Consider the following 20949-nt stretch of genomic DNA (forward strand, 5'->3'; position numbering starts at 1 on the left):
TATGTTCTCACTTGCTTGTAGGAGCTAAAAGGCTAACTTCCTAGGAAGATGCCAGGAGTGGCTGAGAAGTTCCATTGACAAAGTGCCTGTTGTGCATGCCTGAGGACCTGAGTTCAAATCCCCGGGCACAGTAGCACGATCTCGAACCCCAGTGATGGCGGGGCAGAGACAGGAGGACCTCTGGGGCTTGTTGGTCAGCCGTGGTCGGTTGGTAAGCTCCAGGGTTCAGCTCTAAGGATCTGATGCCCTCTTCTGGCCTCTGTGGGTACTTCAGGCTTGCATGCAGACAGACACAAAAACATAAAAATACGATACATTTCTTTAAAAAAGCGGGGGGGGGGGTGCTATGATTTGTTAGGAATGTGGGCTATCTCAAAGTATACATTTATTTAAATTCAATTAATTGTACACTTAAGATGAACACGTCAAAGCTAGGAACATAGCTTTAATCCCAGCACTTGAAAGGCACAAGCAGGTGGATCTCTGTGAGCTTCAGGCCAGCCTTCTCTACACTGTGGCTTCCAGGACAGGCAGAGCTACATAGTGAGACCCTGTCTCAAACACCAACAAAAACAGAGAGATGAGCACTTTAAGAGCCGGGGTGTGACTAGATACAGAATGCTTGCCTGGAATGCACAAGACTTCTGGGTTCCATTCCCAGTAGGCAGGTGGAGGGGGAAGAGATGGCTACATTTTACTACAGGTAAGTTTACTTCAGCAAAGAAAGAAAAAGACAAAAATGATACAAAGTTGAACTTGGCAACATAAACAGAAGCACAAGAGGAATGTAAATCAACAGAGACCACAAAAACAGAATCAAACAGACTTAAGACACAGGAATTATAGAAAACACATCTGCACTTACAGTATTCAAAACAGAAGTCAGGGGAGAAATTTTCCAGAAAACCGGAAACTATGTAAGGAAAAAAAAAAAGCCAACTTGAAAAAGACTCAAATGAATTGTGAGACTGAAAAGGGAGAGAAGAATCAAGTTTAAGAACTCAGAGAAAAAATTTAGCAGATTAGATGAGGTCGCTGAGAAAATTAGTCAGTTGGAAGATAGAGCAAGAAAAAATGCTCAGAGTTAATCACAGACAATAAAAACCTGAAGAAGAATAAATAGGGAACAAGAAGCATACGTGAGAATTGAGACGTTTTAACATATAATTAATTAGAGACTAAGGGAAGAGAAAAAGGAGTATGAAGGCCAAAATGTAGGAATAGCGAGGTGTGGTGGCTCATAGGCAAAGAGATTGCTAGGAGTTCAAACTCATCATGGGATACAGAGTAAGATACTGTCTCAAAAAAAGAGTATCTGAGGAAAGGATGATTGAGAAATCTCTAAAAGTCAAAGATGTGAATTCATAGAGTCATGGCTTGAAGCATTGCTAAAGGGGTAAAGGAAGCCTCGAGTGTCGCTAAGTGACAGCGCTTGCCTAGCAGTTGTGTGAGGCTGGGGTAAATCCTCAACAATAAAACAAAACAAACAAAATGCCCTGTTACTGTATAGGAGAGTAAATCAGAACAAAGAAATATAAAATCTTGAAATTATTAAAAGGAGCGAGAGATAGACTAACAGCCAATGTTTCCACAGGAACACAGCTGTTATAACAGTAAGATGATATATTTAGTGTTCCAAGAGAGTAATTCTATTCTCAGAAGAAACATGCTCTAGGAAGAACACGAAGTAGGGCAATTTCATAGGACGAGAAAATGGAATTATTTTACCAGCATACTTATACTAAAAAAAGTATTAAAGGGTGTTCTCCAGACAGAAGGAAAACAATTCTAGATGGAAAGGCTGGAGATAAAGATTTTTAAAGTGACAAAGATCAAAACTCATAGGCCAGAGTCTGGAGAGATGGCTCAGCAGTTAAGAGTACTGACTACTCTTTCAGAGGATCTGGGTTAAAGCCCCAGCATCCACACAGTGGCTCCAGTCCCAGGAGATCCCATGCCCTCTTCTTGCCTCTGAAGGCACTACACATAAGTGGTGCACACATATATACACATAAGTGGTGCACACACATATGTGCAGGCCAAGCACCTGTGTACATAAAATAATAAATATTTTATACACGCTACAAAAACCATTTTAAGACATAAAACATAGAAAAGTAAATTCATAGGCTTAGAGAAGGGCTAAATGGAGTTAATTGTTACCTAGAGATTACTAGGGAAAATATAAGGCACCAATTATTTGTACTATTAATATTATAATTTCTAAAAATATGAAAGAGCATATAACTTCTAAACTATGATCCATGACTGATCCTTTTTAAACTGTATTTTTCTTTTCTTTTTTTTTTTTTAGCATGCCTTGTAATTCATTGTTGCTGAAAGCCAGACATCATGTTTTCAAATAAAAGAAACTGAAAAAAAATTTACTGTGATATTTTATATTAACTTGACAGGGAACCAAGCACCATTTACTGCTTGCTATATTTATAACTGTCTCTGAGTTTTTCTAACAATCCCTTCTTAGGTTTTGTTTTTGTTTTGAAACAGGGTTTTAAATAGCCAAGGCTGGTCTTGAACTCCTGATTTTTCTGCCTCTGCCTCCTATGTGCTAGGATTACAGGCACCGAGCAAGCATGGAACTCTGTCTTAAACAAGGACCTGCATTTCTGAGCCATGACTATCTGTAGTGGCTATTCCTGGTTGTCAACTTGACAATATTTGGAATGAACTACAATCCGGAATTGGAAGGCTCACCAGTGACCCTTATCTGGAGGCTTGGAGATCCTTATCTGGATCTTGGTTTGAAGATCTTGAGCCATAGTGGCTATGGATTCCAGAAGATTGAATCTCCGAGTTAAGGAACACACCTTTAATCTGGGCTATGCCTTTCATCTGGGATTAAAGGTGTGGTGGAACACACCTTTAATCTGGGCTACACCTTTTGCTGGAGACAATATAAGGACATTGGAAGAAGGGAGTCTAGCTCTTGCTCTTGCTCCTTTGCCTGCTTGCTGCGTGAGACTGAGTAACTGCTAGATCCTTGGACTTCCATTCACAGCTGCGACTGAACAATTGTTGGGAATTCGGCTGCCGACTGTAAGTCATCAATAAATTCCTTTACTATTTAGAGACTATCCATAAGTTCTGTGACTCTAGAGAACCCTGACTAATACAGAAGTTGGTACCAGGAGTGGTTCTAGAGTAACAGAAGTACAAGGATGAATCTTTTAAAATACTGGAATTGGCTTGTTGATCCACCAGCACTTTCAACTATTGAAACCTCTCCAGATTCTCTCCCTCCTGGGACAGCATAGACAAAAGAATGTTTATAATAACGTACCCAGTAATGGTCAGCACAGGAGAGGTGAAATTTATAATGGCATGACTCGGTTGGACCTTTGGTACTGGCTAACCAATCATGGTGTTTCCAGGAATGAAATACATAGGAAGCCTACTGCATATTTGTTTGATCTGTATAAGCAGAAAAATTTTCAAACAAATGAAAAAAAGGCTACATTAGATCGTGGTAAACAGCCAAATGAAAGAAAGGCTACATTAGATCGTGGTAAACAGCAATCTCGGCCAGTGAATCAATTTCCAGACTTGAGACAGTTTGCAGATCCAGAACCCCTTGAATGAAGGGGTGGCCAGGTTCCGCTGAGGAAGGATCTTGATAAGACACCCAAAGGTTTTGCTGTTACCCTTTCTCCAGTTCTTCCCCAGAGGGACCTACGGCCTTTTACAAGGGTAACTGTACACTGGGGAAAAGGAAATAATCAGACTTTTCGGGGTCTGCTGGATACTGGTTCTGAGTTGACACTGATCCCAGGGGATCCCAAGAAACATTGTGGCCCTCCAGTTAAAGTAGGGGCTTATGGAGGGCAGGTGATTAATGGAGTTTTGACTGATGTCCGACTCACAGTAGGTCCAGTAGGTCCCCGGACACATCCTGTGGTGATTTCCCCAGTTCCAGAATGTATAATTGGGATAGATATACTCAGAAATTGGCAGAATTCTCATATTGGTTCCCTGAACTGTAGAGTGAGGGCTATTATGGTTGGAAAGGCCAAATGGAAGCCTTTAGAGTTGCCTCTGCCAAAGAAAATAGTGAATCAAAAACAGTATCGTATTCCTGGAGGAATTGCAGAAATTACTGCCACTATCAAGGACTTGAAAGATGCAGGGGTGGTGGTTCCCACCACATCTCCATTTAACTCTCCTATCTGGCCAGTGCAGAAAACAGATGGATCATGGAGAATGACAGTTGATTACCGAAAACTAAATCAGGTAGTAACTCCAATTGCAGCTGCTGTACCAGATGTAGTTTCCTTACTTGAGCAAATTAACACATCTCCTGGCACCTGGTATGCGGCTATTGATCTGGCAAATGCCTTCTTCTCAGTACCTGTCCATAAGGACCACCAGAAGCAATTTGCTTTCAGTTGGCAAGGCCAACAGTATACCTTCACAGTTTTGCCTCAAGGATATATTAACTCTCCTGCCCTGTGTCATAATTTAGTTAGAAGGGATCTTGATCGTTTGGATCTTCCACAAAATATCACATTGGTGCACTATATTGATGACATTATGCTGATTGGACCAAGTGAGCAGGAAGTAGCAACCACTTTGGACTCATTGGTAACACATATGCGTATCAGAGGATGGGAAATAAATCCAACCAAAATTCAAGGACCATCTACCTCAGTGAAATTCTTAGGAGTCCAGTGGTGTGGGGCATGCAGAGATATTCCTTCTAAGGTGAAAGATAAGTTATTGCACCTGGCCCCTCCTACAACCAAGAAAGAAGCACAACGTTTAGTGGGTCTATTTGGATTCTGGAGACAACACATCCCTCACTTGGGTGTGTTACTTAGGCCTATTTACCAAGTGACTCGGAAAGCTGCTAGCTTTGTGTGGGGCCTGGAACAGGAGAAGGCCCTTCAACAGGTCCAGGCTGCTGTGCAGGCTGCTCTACCACTTGGACCATATGACCCAGCAGATCCGATGGTACTTGAGGTGTCTGTGGCTGATAGAGATGCTGTTTGGAGCCTCTGGCAGGCCCCTGTAGGTGAATCACAGAAAAGGCCTTTGGGATTTTGGAGCAAAGCTCTACCATCATCTGCAGACAACTATTCTCCCTTTGAAAAACAGCTCTTGGCCTGCTATTGGGCCTTAGTGGAAACTGAACGTTTGACAATAGGACACCAAGTTACTATGCGACCTGAACTACCCATCATGAGCTGGGTACTATCAGACCCTGCAAGTCATAAAGTGGGACGCGCACAGCAGCAGTCTATTATCAAATGGAAGTGGTATATACGTGATCGGGCCAGAGCAGGTCCTGAAGGCACAAGCAAGTTACATGAAGAAGTTGCTCAAATGCCTATGGTTTCTACTCCTGTTACAATGCCATCTGCTGCCAAGCATGCGCCTATAGCCTCATGGGGTGTTCCCTATGATCAACTGACCGAAGAGGAGAAGACTAGAGCCTGGTTTACTGATGGCTCTGCACGTTATGCAGGCACCACCCAGAAGTGGACAGCTGCAGCATTACAACCCCTTTCTGGGACAACCTTGAAAGACACAGGTGAAGGGAAATCTTCACAGTGGGCAGAACTTAGGGCAGTACACATGGTATTACAGTTTGTTTGCAAGAAGAAATGGCCAGATGTACGATTATTCACTGACTCATGGGCTGTAGCCAATGGATTGGCTGGATGGTCAGGCACTTGGAAAGATCACAATTGGAAAATTGGTGAGAAAGACATCTGGGGAAGAAGTATGTGGATAGATCTCTCCAAATGGGCAAAGGATGTGAAGATATTTGTGTCCCATGTAAATGCTCACCAAAAGGTGACTTCAGCCGAGGAGGAGTTCAATAATCAAGTGGATAAGATGACCCGTTCTGTGGACAGTCAGCCTCTCTCCCCAGCCATCCCTGTCATTGCTCAATGGGCACATGAACAAAGTGGCCATGGTGGTCGAGATGGAGGTTATGCTTGGGCTCAGCAACACGGGCTTCCACTCACCAAAGCTGACCTGGCTACAGCTGCTGCTGATTGCCAGATCTGCCAACAGCAGAAACCAACACTGAGCCCCAGATATGGCACCATTCCTCGAGGTGACCAGCCAGCAACCTGGTGGCAGGTTGACTACATTGGACCACTTCCTTCGTGGAAAGGACAGCGTTTTGTTCTTACTGGAGTAGATACTTATTCTGGTTATGGATTTGCCTTTCCTGCACGTAATGCCTCTGCTAAAACCACCATTCACGGACTGACAGAATGCCTCATCTATCGTCATGGTATTCCACACAGTATTGCTTCTGACCAAGGAACTCATTTCACAGCCAGAGAAGTACGACAGTGGGCTCACGATCATGGAATTCACTGGTCTTACCACATTCCCCATCATCCTGAAGCAGCTGGGCTGATAGAAAGATGGAATGGCCTTTTGAAGACGCAGTTACAGCGCCAATTAGGTGGTAACAGCTTGGAAGGCTGGGGCAGAGTTCTTCAGAAGGCAGTATATGCTTTGAATCAGCGCTCGATATATGGTACAGTTTCACCCATAGCCAGGATTCATGGGTCCAGGAATCAAGGGGTGGAAAACGGAATAGTTCCACTTACTATCACTCCTAGTGACCCTCTAGGAAAATTTTTGCTTCCTGTCCCCATAACTCTAGGTTCTGCTGGCTTAGAAGTTTTGGCTCCAGAGAGGGGAGTGCTCCTACCAGGAGCTACAACAAACATTTCATTGAACTGGAAGCTCAGACTTCCCCCTGGTCATTTTGGGCTTCTAATGCCCTTAAACCAACAGGCTAAAAAAGGAATAACAGTGTTAGGAGGGGTGATAGATCCAGATTACCATGGGGAAATTGGATTACCTCTTCACAATGGTGGTAAGCAAGATTATGTCTGGAGTGCAGGAGATCCCTTAGGGCGTCTCTTAGTACTACCATGTCCTGTGATTAAAGTCAATGGGAAACTACAACAGCCTAATCCAAGCAGGATGACAAAGGACGCAGACCCATCAGGAATGAAGGTATGGGTTAATCCTCCAGGAAAAGAGCCAAGACCTGCTGAGGTGCTGGCTGAAGGTGAAGGAAATACAGAATGGGTAGTAGAGGAAGGTAGTTATAAATACCAATTAAGGCCACGTAACCAGTTGCAGAAACGAGGATTATAAAGTAATATGAATGCCCATTGTAAATTTACTAATGCGTTTGCGATTGTACGAGGGATAGTTATATCATGTTAGGCGTATTTACAACCTTGTTATTGTTTCATGTGAACATGAGATATTATTTGTGTCAAGTTGACAAGGGGTGGATTGTAGTGGCTATTCCTGGTTGTCAACTTGACAATATTTGGAATGAACTACAATCCGGAATTGGAAGGCTCACCAGTGACCCTTATCTGGAGGCTTGGAGATCCTTATCTGGATCTTGGTTTGAAGATCTTGAGCCATAGTGGCTATGGATTCCAGAAGATTGAATCTCCGAGTTAAGGAACACACCTTTAATCTGGGCTATGCCTTTCATCTGGGATTAAAGGTGTGGTGGAACACACCTTTAATCTGGGCTACACCTTTTGCTGGAGACAATATAAGGACATTGGAAGAAGGGAGTCTAGCTCTTGCTCTTGCTCCTTTGCCTGCTTGCTGCGTGAGACTGAGTAACTGCTAGATCCTTGGACTTCCATTCACAGCTGCGACTGAACAATTGTTGGGAATTCGGCTGCCGACTGTAAGTCATCAATAAATTCCTTTACTATTTAGAGACTATCCATAAGTTCTGTGACTCTAGAGAACCCTGACTAATACACTATCCAAAGTATTTGTTAGGTTCTGTGTTTCCTTTCATGAGACAAAAAGGTATGGGTGTGTGAGTGGGGGTAGAGTTGGTCAGAACAAACTTTTATACAGAAGTCAAGTGGAAATGTCTGGTTTCTTTGGGGACTCAGTTAAATCATGTGATGTTTGGCTGAAGCAGACACAGGTAAGATGACAGGCAAGACAATTTTTTGCTGAAGCTGGCATGCGAAAGGAGACGTGGTGTTTAGAAAGAATATAAATATGACCCCACAGACGGTGGGAAGACGCTCTTGCTTTGGTTCGCCTTGCAATGCATCACTGATCTTCGCTTGCCATGACTTTGTAGAGAGGAACTCACCAAGTAACTTATCTTGATATTTTGGTGACTTCTTGCTGCTTCCTTGGTCTCTTGCCAATTGGCAGAGGCTCTCAGTTTCTTCTGTATTGAACTGCCACTGCTGATTTGTGTTTGGTGTTTGCTGCGTGGACTGGACTGCCGACAACAAAGATTGGAGTCAACCCAAAGAACTATATCTAAACAGGTCCACAGCCCCTGTTTCCTACTGCCCTTTCTTTTCTACTACCTCTGGTGGGCTAGAAGAGAGGTTGAGCGTTTAAGAGCCCTTATTAAAGTAGGTTTTGAAAAATCTAAGCCTACACAGGAGACACTCTAAGTAGATTTTAAAACAATTACCACTCCCCGAAGCCCCACCCATCTCCACTCTCTTGGCTAGTGAGATGAATCTTTTCCCCAGTTTTCACCTCCAGCAGAGGTGAGGCAGACTCTACCTGAAGGTCCCAGCATGCCCTGGGAGTGTGTGTGGTGGGGGAATTGCAGAACACTGGTCTCTTCTTCTATCTCTGTTTTGTTTCCTAGTTATGAAGTAACCCTACTGTGCATTTTAACCACCATGCATGACCTCACCACAGATCCGAAACAGCAGGGCCAACTGATCCAAACCTTCAAAAACCAGGAGCCAAAAGAATCCTTTGCTCTCAAGTTGGTTGATCCCACATATTATATTGAAGTAATAGAAGGGGGACTAACACAGCCTCCAAGGCCTGGCAAGCACTTGTGCACTGGCTACCTCTCTATTGCTATGATAAGACACCATGGCCAAGGCAACTTTACAAAGGAAAGCATTTAGTTGGGAGCTTGCCTACCATGACGGCATCAGGCAGGTATGGTGCTGATGCAGAATCTAAGAGCTTATACCCTCATCTATAAGTGAGAGAGAGAGAGAGAGAGAACATGAGATTTTTGAAACCTCAAAGCTCACCCTTAGTGACATATCTTCTTCAACAAGGCCACACTTCCTTCATCATACATTCCTAAGAGTGATTACTAAAAACCATGCAACAGAGTCAACAGGCTGTCTCGAAATCTCTTCTGCCAGAGGAATCAGTCCATTATTTTTAAATTTAGCCTCAGGAAGATTCTTAGGATAAGGGCAGAAGGTAGCCACATGGCCAAAATATCACAAAAATGTTCTCTGGCCCAGTTGCTAATATTGTTCTCCTATGAAACCTCTTGAACCTGGCCCACCGTCCACATTGCTCCCAGCACTGCTGACCTCTAAGCTCCTACCAGGACGGCCCACTAAGCTATGCTTACAGTGTTTAACTACCTTTCCAGTTCAAAGTCTTCCTCATACCTCAAAAATAAGCATGGTCAGGTCTGCCATAGCAATACTCCACTCCCTGGTACCGAATTCTTTCTTAGCTACTTCTCTATTGCTATGATAAGACACCATGACCTGGCAACTTATAAAATAAATCATTTAATAAGTCCTATCATTCCAGGGATTAGAGTCCTGTCAGTGGAACAAAGATATGTTTGCAGGGACATCTGAGAACTCCTATCTTAAACAGCAAGCAGGAGACAGAGAATGCCACCAACTAGGGATCAACTCTTCAAACATATAAGCCTATAGAGGCCATTCTAATTCAAACTGCTACAATCTCTTAACTAGAAGATGTTCAACAAATAGGCACAACACTGTTTTTTTATTTTATTTTTTGCAATAAAAACACTTAATATGCAATCAAGCTTCTTAGAAAGTATACAATAGCTAACTAGAGCATCGTTATATAGCAGATTTCTAAAACGTGTTTATCTTTTTGACCCAGATTTTAAGCCCACTGATTAGTATAAAGGTGTTTTATGTTAAGGCATGCCCCTTACTAGGTAGCCTGGTTGGCCTAGAGCTTGCTATGTAGACCAGACAGATGGGCTTTGGGCTCACAGAGATCTGCCTGTTTCTGTCTCCTAAGTGCAGGGATTGAGGGTGTGTACCTGACAGTATAAAGCGATTGTTAAAAATTAAGGAACATATGCTCATTGTTAGTGAGCAATGTTGGGGGCACAAGGTCCTCGTGCCCCCAGATCCCCAGGGAAACCTGGCACGGTTGTCTTTGTAAAGGAAAGGATGTATAACCTGCTTTTCTACCCCAAAGGCTGGGGTTTGGACAAGAACAAAAGCAGAAGCCAGTCACATTGAGCTTAATAGCCTGGTAATTTCTGTTATCTGAAGAGCCATGGCAAGCTCCAGCAACCAGGACCTAATAGTCTAGGTGACCTTTGCATTATCTGAAGGGACAGGCCATATCAAGCTCCTACAACCAGGACTGGATATTCTTAATAATCTAGATTACCCTTACATCATATGTATAGTCAGGGGCTCCCCCAAGCTCCCACAACAAGAACTGGGGGTGACTAATAACTCAAATGACCTCTATACACTCTATGACGGCGACCACACCAGATCTTTCCCAAGGCCTTAAGATAATGCATGTGGCCTAGCTCTGGAAGCCATCGTGGAAGAAGTGACATGTTCACTGGGTTGAGTTTTGATGTAGTTATTCCTCCTTGTGCACCAGGGATTGTACTATACCAGGAAACCTTTTCCAGATTGTACTGTGTTTTAATATGCTTACAATAAACATCCTGGCATCAGACTCCAGTTTGATCCAGCCTGGCTGGACTGAGTTCTCCTTATTGCCTCTCTGTGGATTGTTCACTGCTGGGCCCAGGTGCTTGCAGGAGCCCCCGACTGAGCAGAGCATAATTGTTTGACATTAGAAAGTCAGAAGCAATCACAGGTGCAGCTCTGGAGTTACTGTGTGTTTGTGCTTTGTCTTGGGTTCTTCGATCACACATCTGGTTATCTGGCTTTTCTTCCATAAGCAACAGAGTCATCCAAAGCCAGTGGAGTCTGGAGGCTTGAGAGACTTCTTATTTGAGCCCACCCCCACCCCCCTGCCAGGGGTGGCAGGAGAGAGCTACTCTATTAGAGTCTTGCCAATGCCCTTTCAATTTCAGTAGCATGCAGCTTTGATAAGTCTTCCGTTGGACTCAAGTGTTCTCAGCCTTCTTCCTGGGTTTCTAGGGCTGCAGTGGAGTAGGGTGTTAGTGCGCATTTAATTTTCCTACTCTCTAGCATCTGCCACAGCGCTCAACCTCGTGCTAGGATTCAAGTCTTCAGAGACTGCTCTACGCCTGTATTTAATGTGGGTACAGAAGGTCTGGGGATCTGACAGTTCACTCTCATGACCTTTAGCCGACTTTTAAGCTCTGCTGACTCCTGTATTTTCCTTGGCATCCCGTTCCTGCTGCCTGTGAGCTCTCCGTGTAACCCGAGGATTCAGGCTCTTTAGATCTGCTAAGCCACACGCACCTGCTCATTCCCCGACCATCTTCCAAACACCTGCTGAGATCTCCCACGCATTTCTTTTTTTTTTTCTTTTTCTTCTTTAAAGACTTATTTATTTGTTATTTATGAGTACACTGTAGCTGTCTTCAGACACACCAGAAGATGGCATCGGATCCCACCCCAGATGGTTGTGAGCCACCATGTGGTTGGTGGGAACTGAACTCCCGATCTCTGGAAGAGCAGTCAGTGCTCTTAACCGCTGAGCCATCTCTCCAGCCCATTTCCCACGCAGTTCTATCTTTTATTTGCGCTTTCCTGTAGATGTGTATAGCATTGTATACCCCAGGCACTAGGGTTACATAAGGGGGATCTGTTCAGCCTGCGTGCACAATGCAAACGTCGTTCTCCCATATCAATATATTGAGACAACGTCTCTGCTTATTTACTGGGGGAGGACATGCATGCCGTGCTGTCAACTCCTCCTCTCCTTCCACTGGGTGAGTTTTAGAGGCTGAACTCAGATCATCAGGGTTGGCGGCAAGTACCTTGCACACTGAGCCATCTTGCCATCTGTCATTGCTTCTTCTTAACGGAAACTAGAATATCCTGTACAGAAACAAGCTTGAACATTGCAAGCTTCCTGTTACTATTGGTTTTTCTCGTGACCAGTCCCCATACAAGAAGCTACCAAGGGACATTTCATTAAAGCAAATGCTATTCCTGTCACTCAGGAAATCCCAAGTGACTAGGGACTGTGTCAGAATCCAACGACAAAAGACAAATATCAGAATTAAGACTCTACCTCAGACTGTGTTCCTTAGGCAACATCAAAGGGTTAAGGCGCTCTGTGCTGGCAACTGGGGGCAGAGCCCAGGATCTGACAGTTCACTCTCATGACCTTTAGCCAACTCTGCTGACTCCTGTATTTTCCAGGTGCCTTGGCATCCCCGATCCTGCTCTCTGTGACTTTTCTGTGTAAACGTCTTGTTATATCACTATATCACAGTGGGCCACATTAATTTATTCTATAAATATGAGTTAAACACACACTGGGAAATACTCTAGGCACTAGAGACTGTGTAAACAAGAGAAAGCTTACATTCTGGTGGTAGGAAAGAATAAATGGATGGATGGGTGGATGGATGGATAAATGTATGGATGGATGGATAGATAGATGGGTGGATGGATGGGTGGATGGATGATGCACGATTGATTGGGAAGAGTTCAAATAGGGGGAAGTGTGTGACAATTGCAGGGAAGGATATTCCAGGCGATAGCAAGGGCAGGTAGGAAGGCCTTCTCAAGAAACGTATTTGGAACTTTCCAGACATGAGGTCAGAGAGCCAGTGTTATTCTAAATTCCATGGACGCCATTAAGGGGGTCATGGAAAGAAGCTAAATCAGGCAGGGTTTGATTAAAGTGTTCAGAGGGCACCCTGGCTGCTCGGAACGTGCCTGGCAGAGGGCAGAGAGGAAAGAGGGAACCGGATAAGAGGCTGTTGGTGTGTAGGGTACCAGCTGACACCACCGTGGAGGTGGGGGAGATAGACAGGAGGAAGGTCAGCCAGTGACACGTGGCCATTGAGGGTGGAGAAAAGGGGGTGTTTCTAGGTGTGATGGTTTGCATATATTTGGCCCAGGGAGCTGCACTATTAGAAGGTACAGACCTGTTGGAGTGGGCATGGCCTTGGAGTAGGTGTGTCACTGTGGGTGTGGGCTTTATTTAAGACCCTCATCCTAGCTACCAGGAATTGAATATTCTGTTAGCAGCCTTCAGATAAGGATGTAGAACTCTCAGCTCCTTCTGTACCATACCTGCCTGGATGCTGCCATGTTCCACCTTGATGATAATGGACTGAACCTCTGAACATGTAAGCCAGCCCCAATTAAATGCTGTCCTTATAAGAGTTGCCTTGGTCATGGTGTCTGTTCACAGCAGTAGAACCCTAACTAAGACACTAGGTGACTGGGGAACTGGGTGTTCAGTGGTGCTTCTCTCTGGTGTAGGGAAGAGATGACACTGTTGACACCCACTGAGAGCTCACCCCACTGCTGACCCTGACCCCTGAGGACAGTAAACAGAGTCTAAGGACAAGCCCAGCCATGGGGGTGGCCAACTCAACTACAGAGATGAGAAGCTTCAGCGTAGCACGTTGGGGGGGGGGGGTTGCTGGGGAGCATCACATCACAGCTGCAGCATCTGAAAGAGACCTGACTGGGTCCTGGCCGGGAACAAAGCCTTTTCACACCTCGTCCATTTGGTCTACAGCACAAGCAAAAAGACAGTCTTGCCTCCATTTTACAGAGGTGGAAACAGGCCAGGGGAGACTGTGATCTGCCAGCTCTGCCAGCTAAGATGGATGCTAACCACAGAGGAGGCTCTTCTGCAGTCAGGACTGGGGACTGGTCTGGAATCTTCCTTTTATTCCACATTAGATGTGTTTGCATTTGTTTGGGGAAAGCTTAGGAGAGTAATGGGAAACCCAGTAGATTGGAAGGGAGGATTTCAAAGCCCCCAAAGTAATTTCTTGGGGATCCCTCTGGGACACCCCATGATGCCTGTCTAAACAGTAGAGCTTTCTTTGCTGTTCTAGACAAACAGTTATTAAGAAGTTGGGGAAGGCTGTGTGAGGTACTGACTGGGGAGTCACAAGAGATGACCCAGAGGGTTCTCAGTGAGATTTAAGGGCTAAGGAGGGCTTCCTTAGAAAGGAACCAGGAAACAAAGGCATGGAAATTGGAGCTGTGCAGAGATCTGTCTTCTCCAGAAGGTGACCTGGTTTGGGGACTGAGATCTTTTTCTTGGGTAGAATTTTGGGTTATCCCTGGGGACTCTGCCTCTGCTGCTTTGCTGGCTGTGGTCCCGCCTCCACCCCCCAACCCCCCACCCCACCCCCGCACCCAGCCTCCACCAGGGACTGGTTATTCCCTGATGTCCGTTTTGAGCAGGCCTGGCCAGCAGATCACTCTAGAGCCTCCAAGTCAAAGCCTGGTCACAATCTCTAAGTCAGCTGAGCACCACTCTCCTGCCTCCTGTCTGCTGCTGTCTACCCAGAGTTCCCCAGGAGCTCCTCAGCCTGTCCAGGGCTGAAGAGAGATGGGGAGCAGAGGGAAGGTGTCTTTTGATGGCTGTCTTTGGCCTTGTTTGTGTGTTCCCTATGACCTCCTGAGTGTGTTTATAGTTCTCTCTATAGATCTGAGAAAACACAAAGACATCAAAGTGACAGGGACTGATACACATCTTTCAGCAATAATTCTGAATATTAATAATGGTCTCAACTCCTCCACGAAAAGACTAAACACCTTCTTCACAGCAGAGGACACCAGCATTTGCGTGAAGGCAGTCTACAAAACGTGGGGAAACTCTTTACCAACTATACACCTGAGGATTAGTGTCTAGACTACGCAAAGAACTCAAAAAGTTAAGCATTAAGAAAACAACCCAATTTCAGACGGGGCATAAAACTAAATAAAGAGTTCTCGGAAGCTGAAACACACGTGGCTCGAAATATTTTTTAAAATCCTCAACCCCCTTAGCCATCGGGGATATGCATATTAAAACTAATTTGAGATTTCTTTTTACGTCAGTCAAAAGGCTGAGATTGTAAAGCAAAAAGAAAACCTAGTGACAAATGCTGGCATGGCTGTGGAGAAAAGGGAACTTATTTCACTGCTGGTGGGAGTGAACACTGGTGCAGCTACTCTGGAAGGCAGTGTGAGCTTCCTCCGAAAGCTAGAAATAGGTTTACCACAGGATCCAGCTAGACCACTGTGGGGCACACCCCCAAAGGCCTCTCTATCCTCCGGCAGACATACCTGCTCCTCCAGGCTCACTGCTGCTGTATCCATAGTAGCCAAGAAACAGAAATGGCTTCGCTGTCCATCACTGCTGGATGGATCACGAAAATGTGGTACATTTACACAATGGGATATTACTCAGATGTTAAAAAAAAAATGGAATTATAAAATTCTCCGGTAAATGGGCAAAGCTAAAAACAGGCATTCTGGGGAAGGTAACCCAGACCCAGAAAGGCAAACAGAACGTGTTTTCTCTCATTTGTGGGTAAATCTTGAGCTGTGTGTGTGTTTCATTTGGAGCACCCATAGAGGCCAGGGAATTAGCAAGAGTCTGCTGTGGGTATTCAAGGAAGGAGAGATGAAATGTGGTGGCATAGAGCACTGAAGGGGCGAGAAGAACAGGAAGGGTTAGCTGGGGGAGGGGAGGGGAAAATGGTAAAGTAGGGAACACAGGGAAAGAACACTAACACTAAAGACATTTTCTTAAAAAGTCATATGGAAATATTGCTGTAGAAGCTGCCGCATGTGTGTGTGCGTGTGTGTGATTTAAATGGAGTCACCCTATAAGAGGGAAACAATTCCCCTACTAGACACCACAAACAAGCAAATAAAAAGGCCCGTGTCAGGAACAGGTTACCTCTTTTAGAGATGTTGGGTTCCCCTCTAGAAGTTGATGGTAAGGCCCTGTTGTTGAAGCCACCACATACCTGGGTCATAGAACATGGGAAAATCGTTGTGATTTTTTTTTCTTTCTCGTGGTTTAACAGTATCTCAAAGAGAGTAAAAAAATAACACTGTGAAAATAGCTTATCTTTGTGAGCTGATTGTCTTTAAGAGGGAGGAACTAAGTTCAAAAGAAGACTGTAAAAGAACGGGAGAGTTGATCTGGCCCACAACTGCCCCTGGCTCGGGAGTTGCTTGTCTTCTCGTGGGCCCCGTGCATGTGGGCCCCATGCAGCTTGGGGTCCGCACATGGTCCGGTGAACCCACAAAAGAGCAGAATCGGGCTGGCCTGTGGCAGGACGACTGGGCCCTTCCCGCTTTCTTCACTCTGCCTCCTGGTTTGGTAATAGCAAAAGCCCACGTTTCACCCTTAAATCGTTCCAGAAAAGCAAGAGTTGCCAAAGACCACTGTGTCGGGTTTGCTCAAGCCACAGCACTGGGCATCACTACCTGCAGCCCTCCTCTCTCTCTCTCTCTCTCTCTCTTCCTCCCTCAGGCATCGATTTCAACATTTCTGGTTGTACTGCTGCAGGCCCGTCAGAGGAGAGCAGATCAGGACCTGTGGAGCCAGTCACAGGAGAGCACGGCAGGACCTGTGGAGCGGGTACTCACAGAGCTGATATCCCCAGAGCCTTCATCATGGTGCAGTCCCTGGCCTGGGCAGGTGCGTAGGCTTGGACAGGGAGAGTGGGCTGGGCCTCAGGAGCCATTGGTGCACGAGCCTGTGGTTCCCTCCTGCTATGCAAGGAAGCAAAGGTGCTCCGGAGATCTTTGCTTCACCCCACCTGGCCCTGACTCCTGGCTTGGCTGTTTTCAGCTCAAGGGCTGAAACTATAGGCCCTGTTCTGAAAAATACAGTCAGTGAGCCTCTTCACTGGGAGGTTTTTTGTTGTTCATTTGTCTGTTTCCCTCCTGAGTATTTAGTTCAAGAACCACCAGACAAGGGTCACCTTCCCTAACTTTATATAGCTTGTCCTCCAGGAAGGCAGCCTGGGGGCAAAGAACTCTAGATGGTCTTACAAAAATACTATTTTCTATATCTATATTATATATACATATATTTATCATTTACTTGATTATGTATGTGTGTGCCTGGGTGAGTTTAAGCATACCACGTGCATCCCGGTGCCCACAGTGGCCAGAAGAGGACATCAGATCCCTTTGAATGGAGTTATAGGTGTTTGGAAGCTACCTGATGTGGGTGCTGGGGTCGAACCCAGGTCCTCTGCAGTAAGTGCTCTTAACCACCAAGCCATCTCCCAACCTGTCCTTGAAAACTTAATGCAGATTTATTATTATTATTATTATTATTATTATTATTATTATTATTATTATAAAGAAAAACCGAGCTGGAGAGATGGCTCAGAGGTTAAGAGCACTTACTCTTCTTCCAGAGGTTCTGAGTTCAAGTCCCAGCAACCACATGGTGGCTCACAACTATCAGTAATGAGATCTGATGCCCTCTTCTGGTTTGTCTGAAGACAGCTACAGTGTACTCATATACATAAAATAAGTAAATAAATCTTTTTTAAAAAAAGAAAGGAAGAAGCAGAGAGAGAGAGAGAGAGAGAGAGAGAGAGAGAGAGAGAGAAGCAAACAAGGTCACCAGAAAGGTGGAAACAAATTCTTTGAAGGACTCTGACAGCCCTGGGTCTCCAAGGCTGCTGGGACCAGTCTTAGCCTCTTGTGGCAAGTGGTAGGAATGTGAATCTTTGCGACCAGGGGGATCAGAAATGGGGTCTCCCATTTCTGGTGTCTGCCCAGTCCTTCCAGGTGGGCTCTTCGTAGCCCTGGGGTGGATTTTCCTCCTCTTCCACAGAGATGCTTTTTCTCTGCATACCATGTCTGCTGGTTTCCCATAATCTCCCTCAAACCCACACCACCCTCCACTGAGGCTCAGCCCCAGAGCCATGAAAACTCCCACCAGTTTCCAGGATAGAGTCTGGACAGAACTGGGCCCCTGGCTGCCAAGTGGTGAAGAGAGGAATGGTCTCCTCTGAGTCTTCTCTGGAAGGAGAAAGCATGGCCTGTGTGAAATCATCTTTCCTTGGCTACCTGTGCCTGCCTTGCCTCTGCCAACACATGAGGCCTGGGCCGGTGGCCCTGAGAATGACCTCGTGACATCTGTCTTCTTTTCTTGGATTACTTCAGGTGTGATGACTCTGCTGATGGTCCAGTGGGGTAAGTGGAATGTGTGGGAGGACAGTGCTTGCTCTCTCAGCCCATCCGTGTTTCTCTTATACTCCTCCATTCCAGCCACTACACATACTTGTGTGCATATACACACATACATGTGCACATACATGCACACACACACACACACAGTTTCTTTTTTACTCCTCCATTCCAACCACTACACACACACACACACATGTGCACATACAGACACATACATGTGCACAGACACATGCATACATGCACACACACACACACTGTTTCTGTTATACTCCTCCATTCCAGCCACTATACATACACACATGTGCACAGACACATGCATACACACACATACATGTGCACATACACATGCATATACACACATACATGTGCACACATACATGCACACACACACATTCAGTTTCTGTTATATTCCTCTATTCCAGCCACTACACACACATGTGCACATGCACACACATACACACTGTTTGTTATATGCCTTCATTCCCACCACTACACATACATGTGCACATACACATGTATGTACATACACACATACACGGTTTATATTCCTCCATTTCACCCACTACACATATACACATGCACACATGTGCACACACACACACACACTGTTTGTTTTACCCCTCCATTCCAGCCACTACACACACACAAAGAACTCTTGACAAACTAGAAGGACTATACTTCAAAGCTCAGCCCCCTGACCTTGTTTCCCTAAAACACCACCGTTCCTTTTTCTAGAAGGTTTTTGCCTCTTCCCCAATAGCCCAGCTCCCTCCAGCCCACAGCACCAGCTGTGTCCTCTTCTCTCAAGTCTTCCTTGAGGTCCCTTGTCCCCACATCTGTGTCTCACAGCCTTGGCACACTTGCTAGTATGTTTAGCAGTTGCTATTGCTCTCCCCTTGAACTTTTTCTCCCACAGGTTCTGAGCCCAGAGGTAAGGGAATCCAAGACCAGACCTGTGGTCCAGTCCTGTAGCCCGGCAGAGATATTTGTGCTTGCTATTTACTCATGGGTGCAGAGCTGGAGAAAGTCAGAAGGGGGCTTGCATGGCAAACAAAAAAATCTAAGAGATCTCCCAGGCATTGGCAACTCAGACTCCCAGGTCCCTTTCCCATCCCACCTGCTTGCTGGGCATCAGTGGTCCAGAGATGCTGGCTTCTCGGGCTCTTATTCTGAAGATGCTAGACATGCTAGGCTTAGCACTGGGTACCCGTCTTCCCTCTTGGTGTCAGATGAGGAGTCAGGCAGGAGTGTGGGGTAACATGGATAGTGAGGTAGCGAGGCTGGGAGTTTCTCCACATGCTGACTAAAGTCCCAGCTGCTTCCAGGCTCCATCAGTGTAGCATAATAAGAGGACTTTGTGTGCACCTGGGCTTAATGTCTGTAAGCACCTGGAACAGAGCTCACCCTATGTCAGCACTCATCAGGAGAGCAGCCATAGAGTTATCCTCTGGGACACATCGTGTGGGCAAATACCCCCAATTCAAGAGGAGAAAGCTGGGTTGCCTGAGCAGTAGGTTCACATACTGTAGAACCTGCTCTCACCTGCCCACTGGATCACCTCTACTGAGTAAAAGGGACTTGTAGCATTTGATGAATGATGGCTGAGATACAGAGAGAGCCACATGAACATCCTGATTCCCTTCTGTGTGGCCCTGGGTATGTCTCCTCTGGCCTGGTCTCCTCTCTCTTTTGCTCCGAGGAGTTCACTGATCCTTGTACACACATCCCTTCTATCAAGCTCTGTTCCTGGATTACTTCTGTCAGAGCCGCTGACCACCCGAAGGCTCTTCTCTCTCAGAGCTGACTATGTGCTCAGGACTGGGGCTTCATGAAGAGTCTCCACTTACACCCCGTCTCCTCCTCCACCTTCTCATTGGCACTGGACAGAGAGGGACAGTTGGGAGGTAGTAAAGAGATCCTGTTGGAACAAAAGGAAGTCCCAGAGCCTAGACGCCATGCTCACCACTCATCAAGCCCCTGTCATAAAATGTTGCCTCGTACATTGCGGTTATACAGGACAAGGACTGAACGAGAGATGCACCCAGAGTTTGTTCTGAGTGATGCAGGAATGAAGACAATAATTCTTGCTCTCCGATACCCTGATCCTGGCTCAGGGATGCCCTCCAAGGGACCATCAATCAGCACTGCCCCCCCACCCCGGGGCAGGGGGTGTCCCTCAGAGCCTTTCATGAGTTACAAGTACACTAGACACAAGCTACCTTTCCCTGCATAATATAGGCTCTTCACTAGAATCTTAGCTGTGGCATTGATAAATGTAGGCTCTCTACAAGGAATAACAAATAAATGCAAGCTACTTTAATGGAAGATTAAAGAAACATGAGCCCAGGCCTGTTGCCGGAATGCCTCTCTCTGCTACTGCACGCATTTGCATTTTAATTGGCATTGTGAAGTATTCCCAGCTGTGTTGTGTGTGTTCCACCTCTCTTCCTTTGGCAAAAGAACATGTCATGTTAACTCCCTTTGGACCTTGTCTTGTGATGGGGCTGCCTAGGGCTGCCTGGGTGGGTTTCAGGGTCTGAAGCAAATAAGAAGCCTGCCTGTAGGCCCTGGCCCTAGAGACCTGGACTGTGGGCTCAGGATGTTAAGGGGTCAGGAGAGCAAGATCCTAGCACCTGCTCTGCTCTCTCAGGGGTCATGCTGACTGAGAAGGGTCCCCAAATCAAGAACCTCAGGTTGTCCACAATGAAATGAACTTGATAATGAGGGTTCCAGCACTGACGGGCAGCCTGTGGCCCCCGTGACTAACCTATGTAAATACTTTCCTTACCATGAGGTGTTTGCCTAAACTAAAGTAAGCTGT

At 45.7% G+C, this 20949-nt stretch overlaps 1 protein-coding gene across 6 annotated transcripts in view; it reads left to right on the top strand.

The window, feature by feature from the left end:
• The window catches only part of Chit1 (chitinase 1 (chitotriosidase)), a 40300-nt gene that overhangs the window by 10917 nt on the left and 8434 nt on the right, over nucleotides 1-20949 (top strand). For 2 of the 6 annotated variants that reach the window (NM_027979.2, NM_001284524.1), the window contains exons 2-3: nucleotides 16483-16614; nucleotides 18102-18131. In NM_027979.2, the coding sequence (NP_082255.1) occupies nucleotides 16590-16614; nucleotides 18102-18131 (55 nt within the window). In that variant the 5' untranslated portion in view covers nucleotides 16483-16589. Of the gene's footprint in view, nucleotides 1-12792; nucleotides 13301-16086; nucleotides 16294-16433; nucleotides 16615-18101; nucleotides 18132-20949 lie in introns of those variants that run through there. The other 4 variants (XM_006529879.3, XM_006529880.2, NM_001284525.1 and 1 more) reach the window with 4 other exon arrangements.

This window comes from Mus musculus, chromosome 1, assembly GCF_000001635.26.
Source record: "Mus musculus strain C57BL/6J chromosome 1, GRCm38.p6 C57BL/6J".
Taxonomy (NCBI): Eukaryota; Metazoa; Chordata; class Mammalia; order Rodentia; family Muridae; genus Mus; species Mus musculus.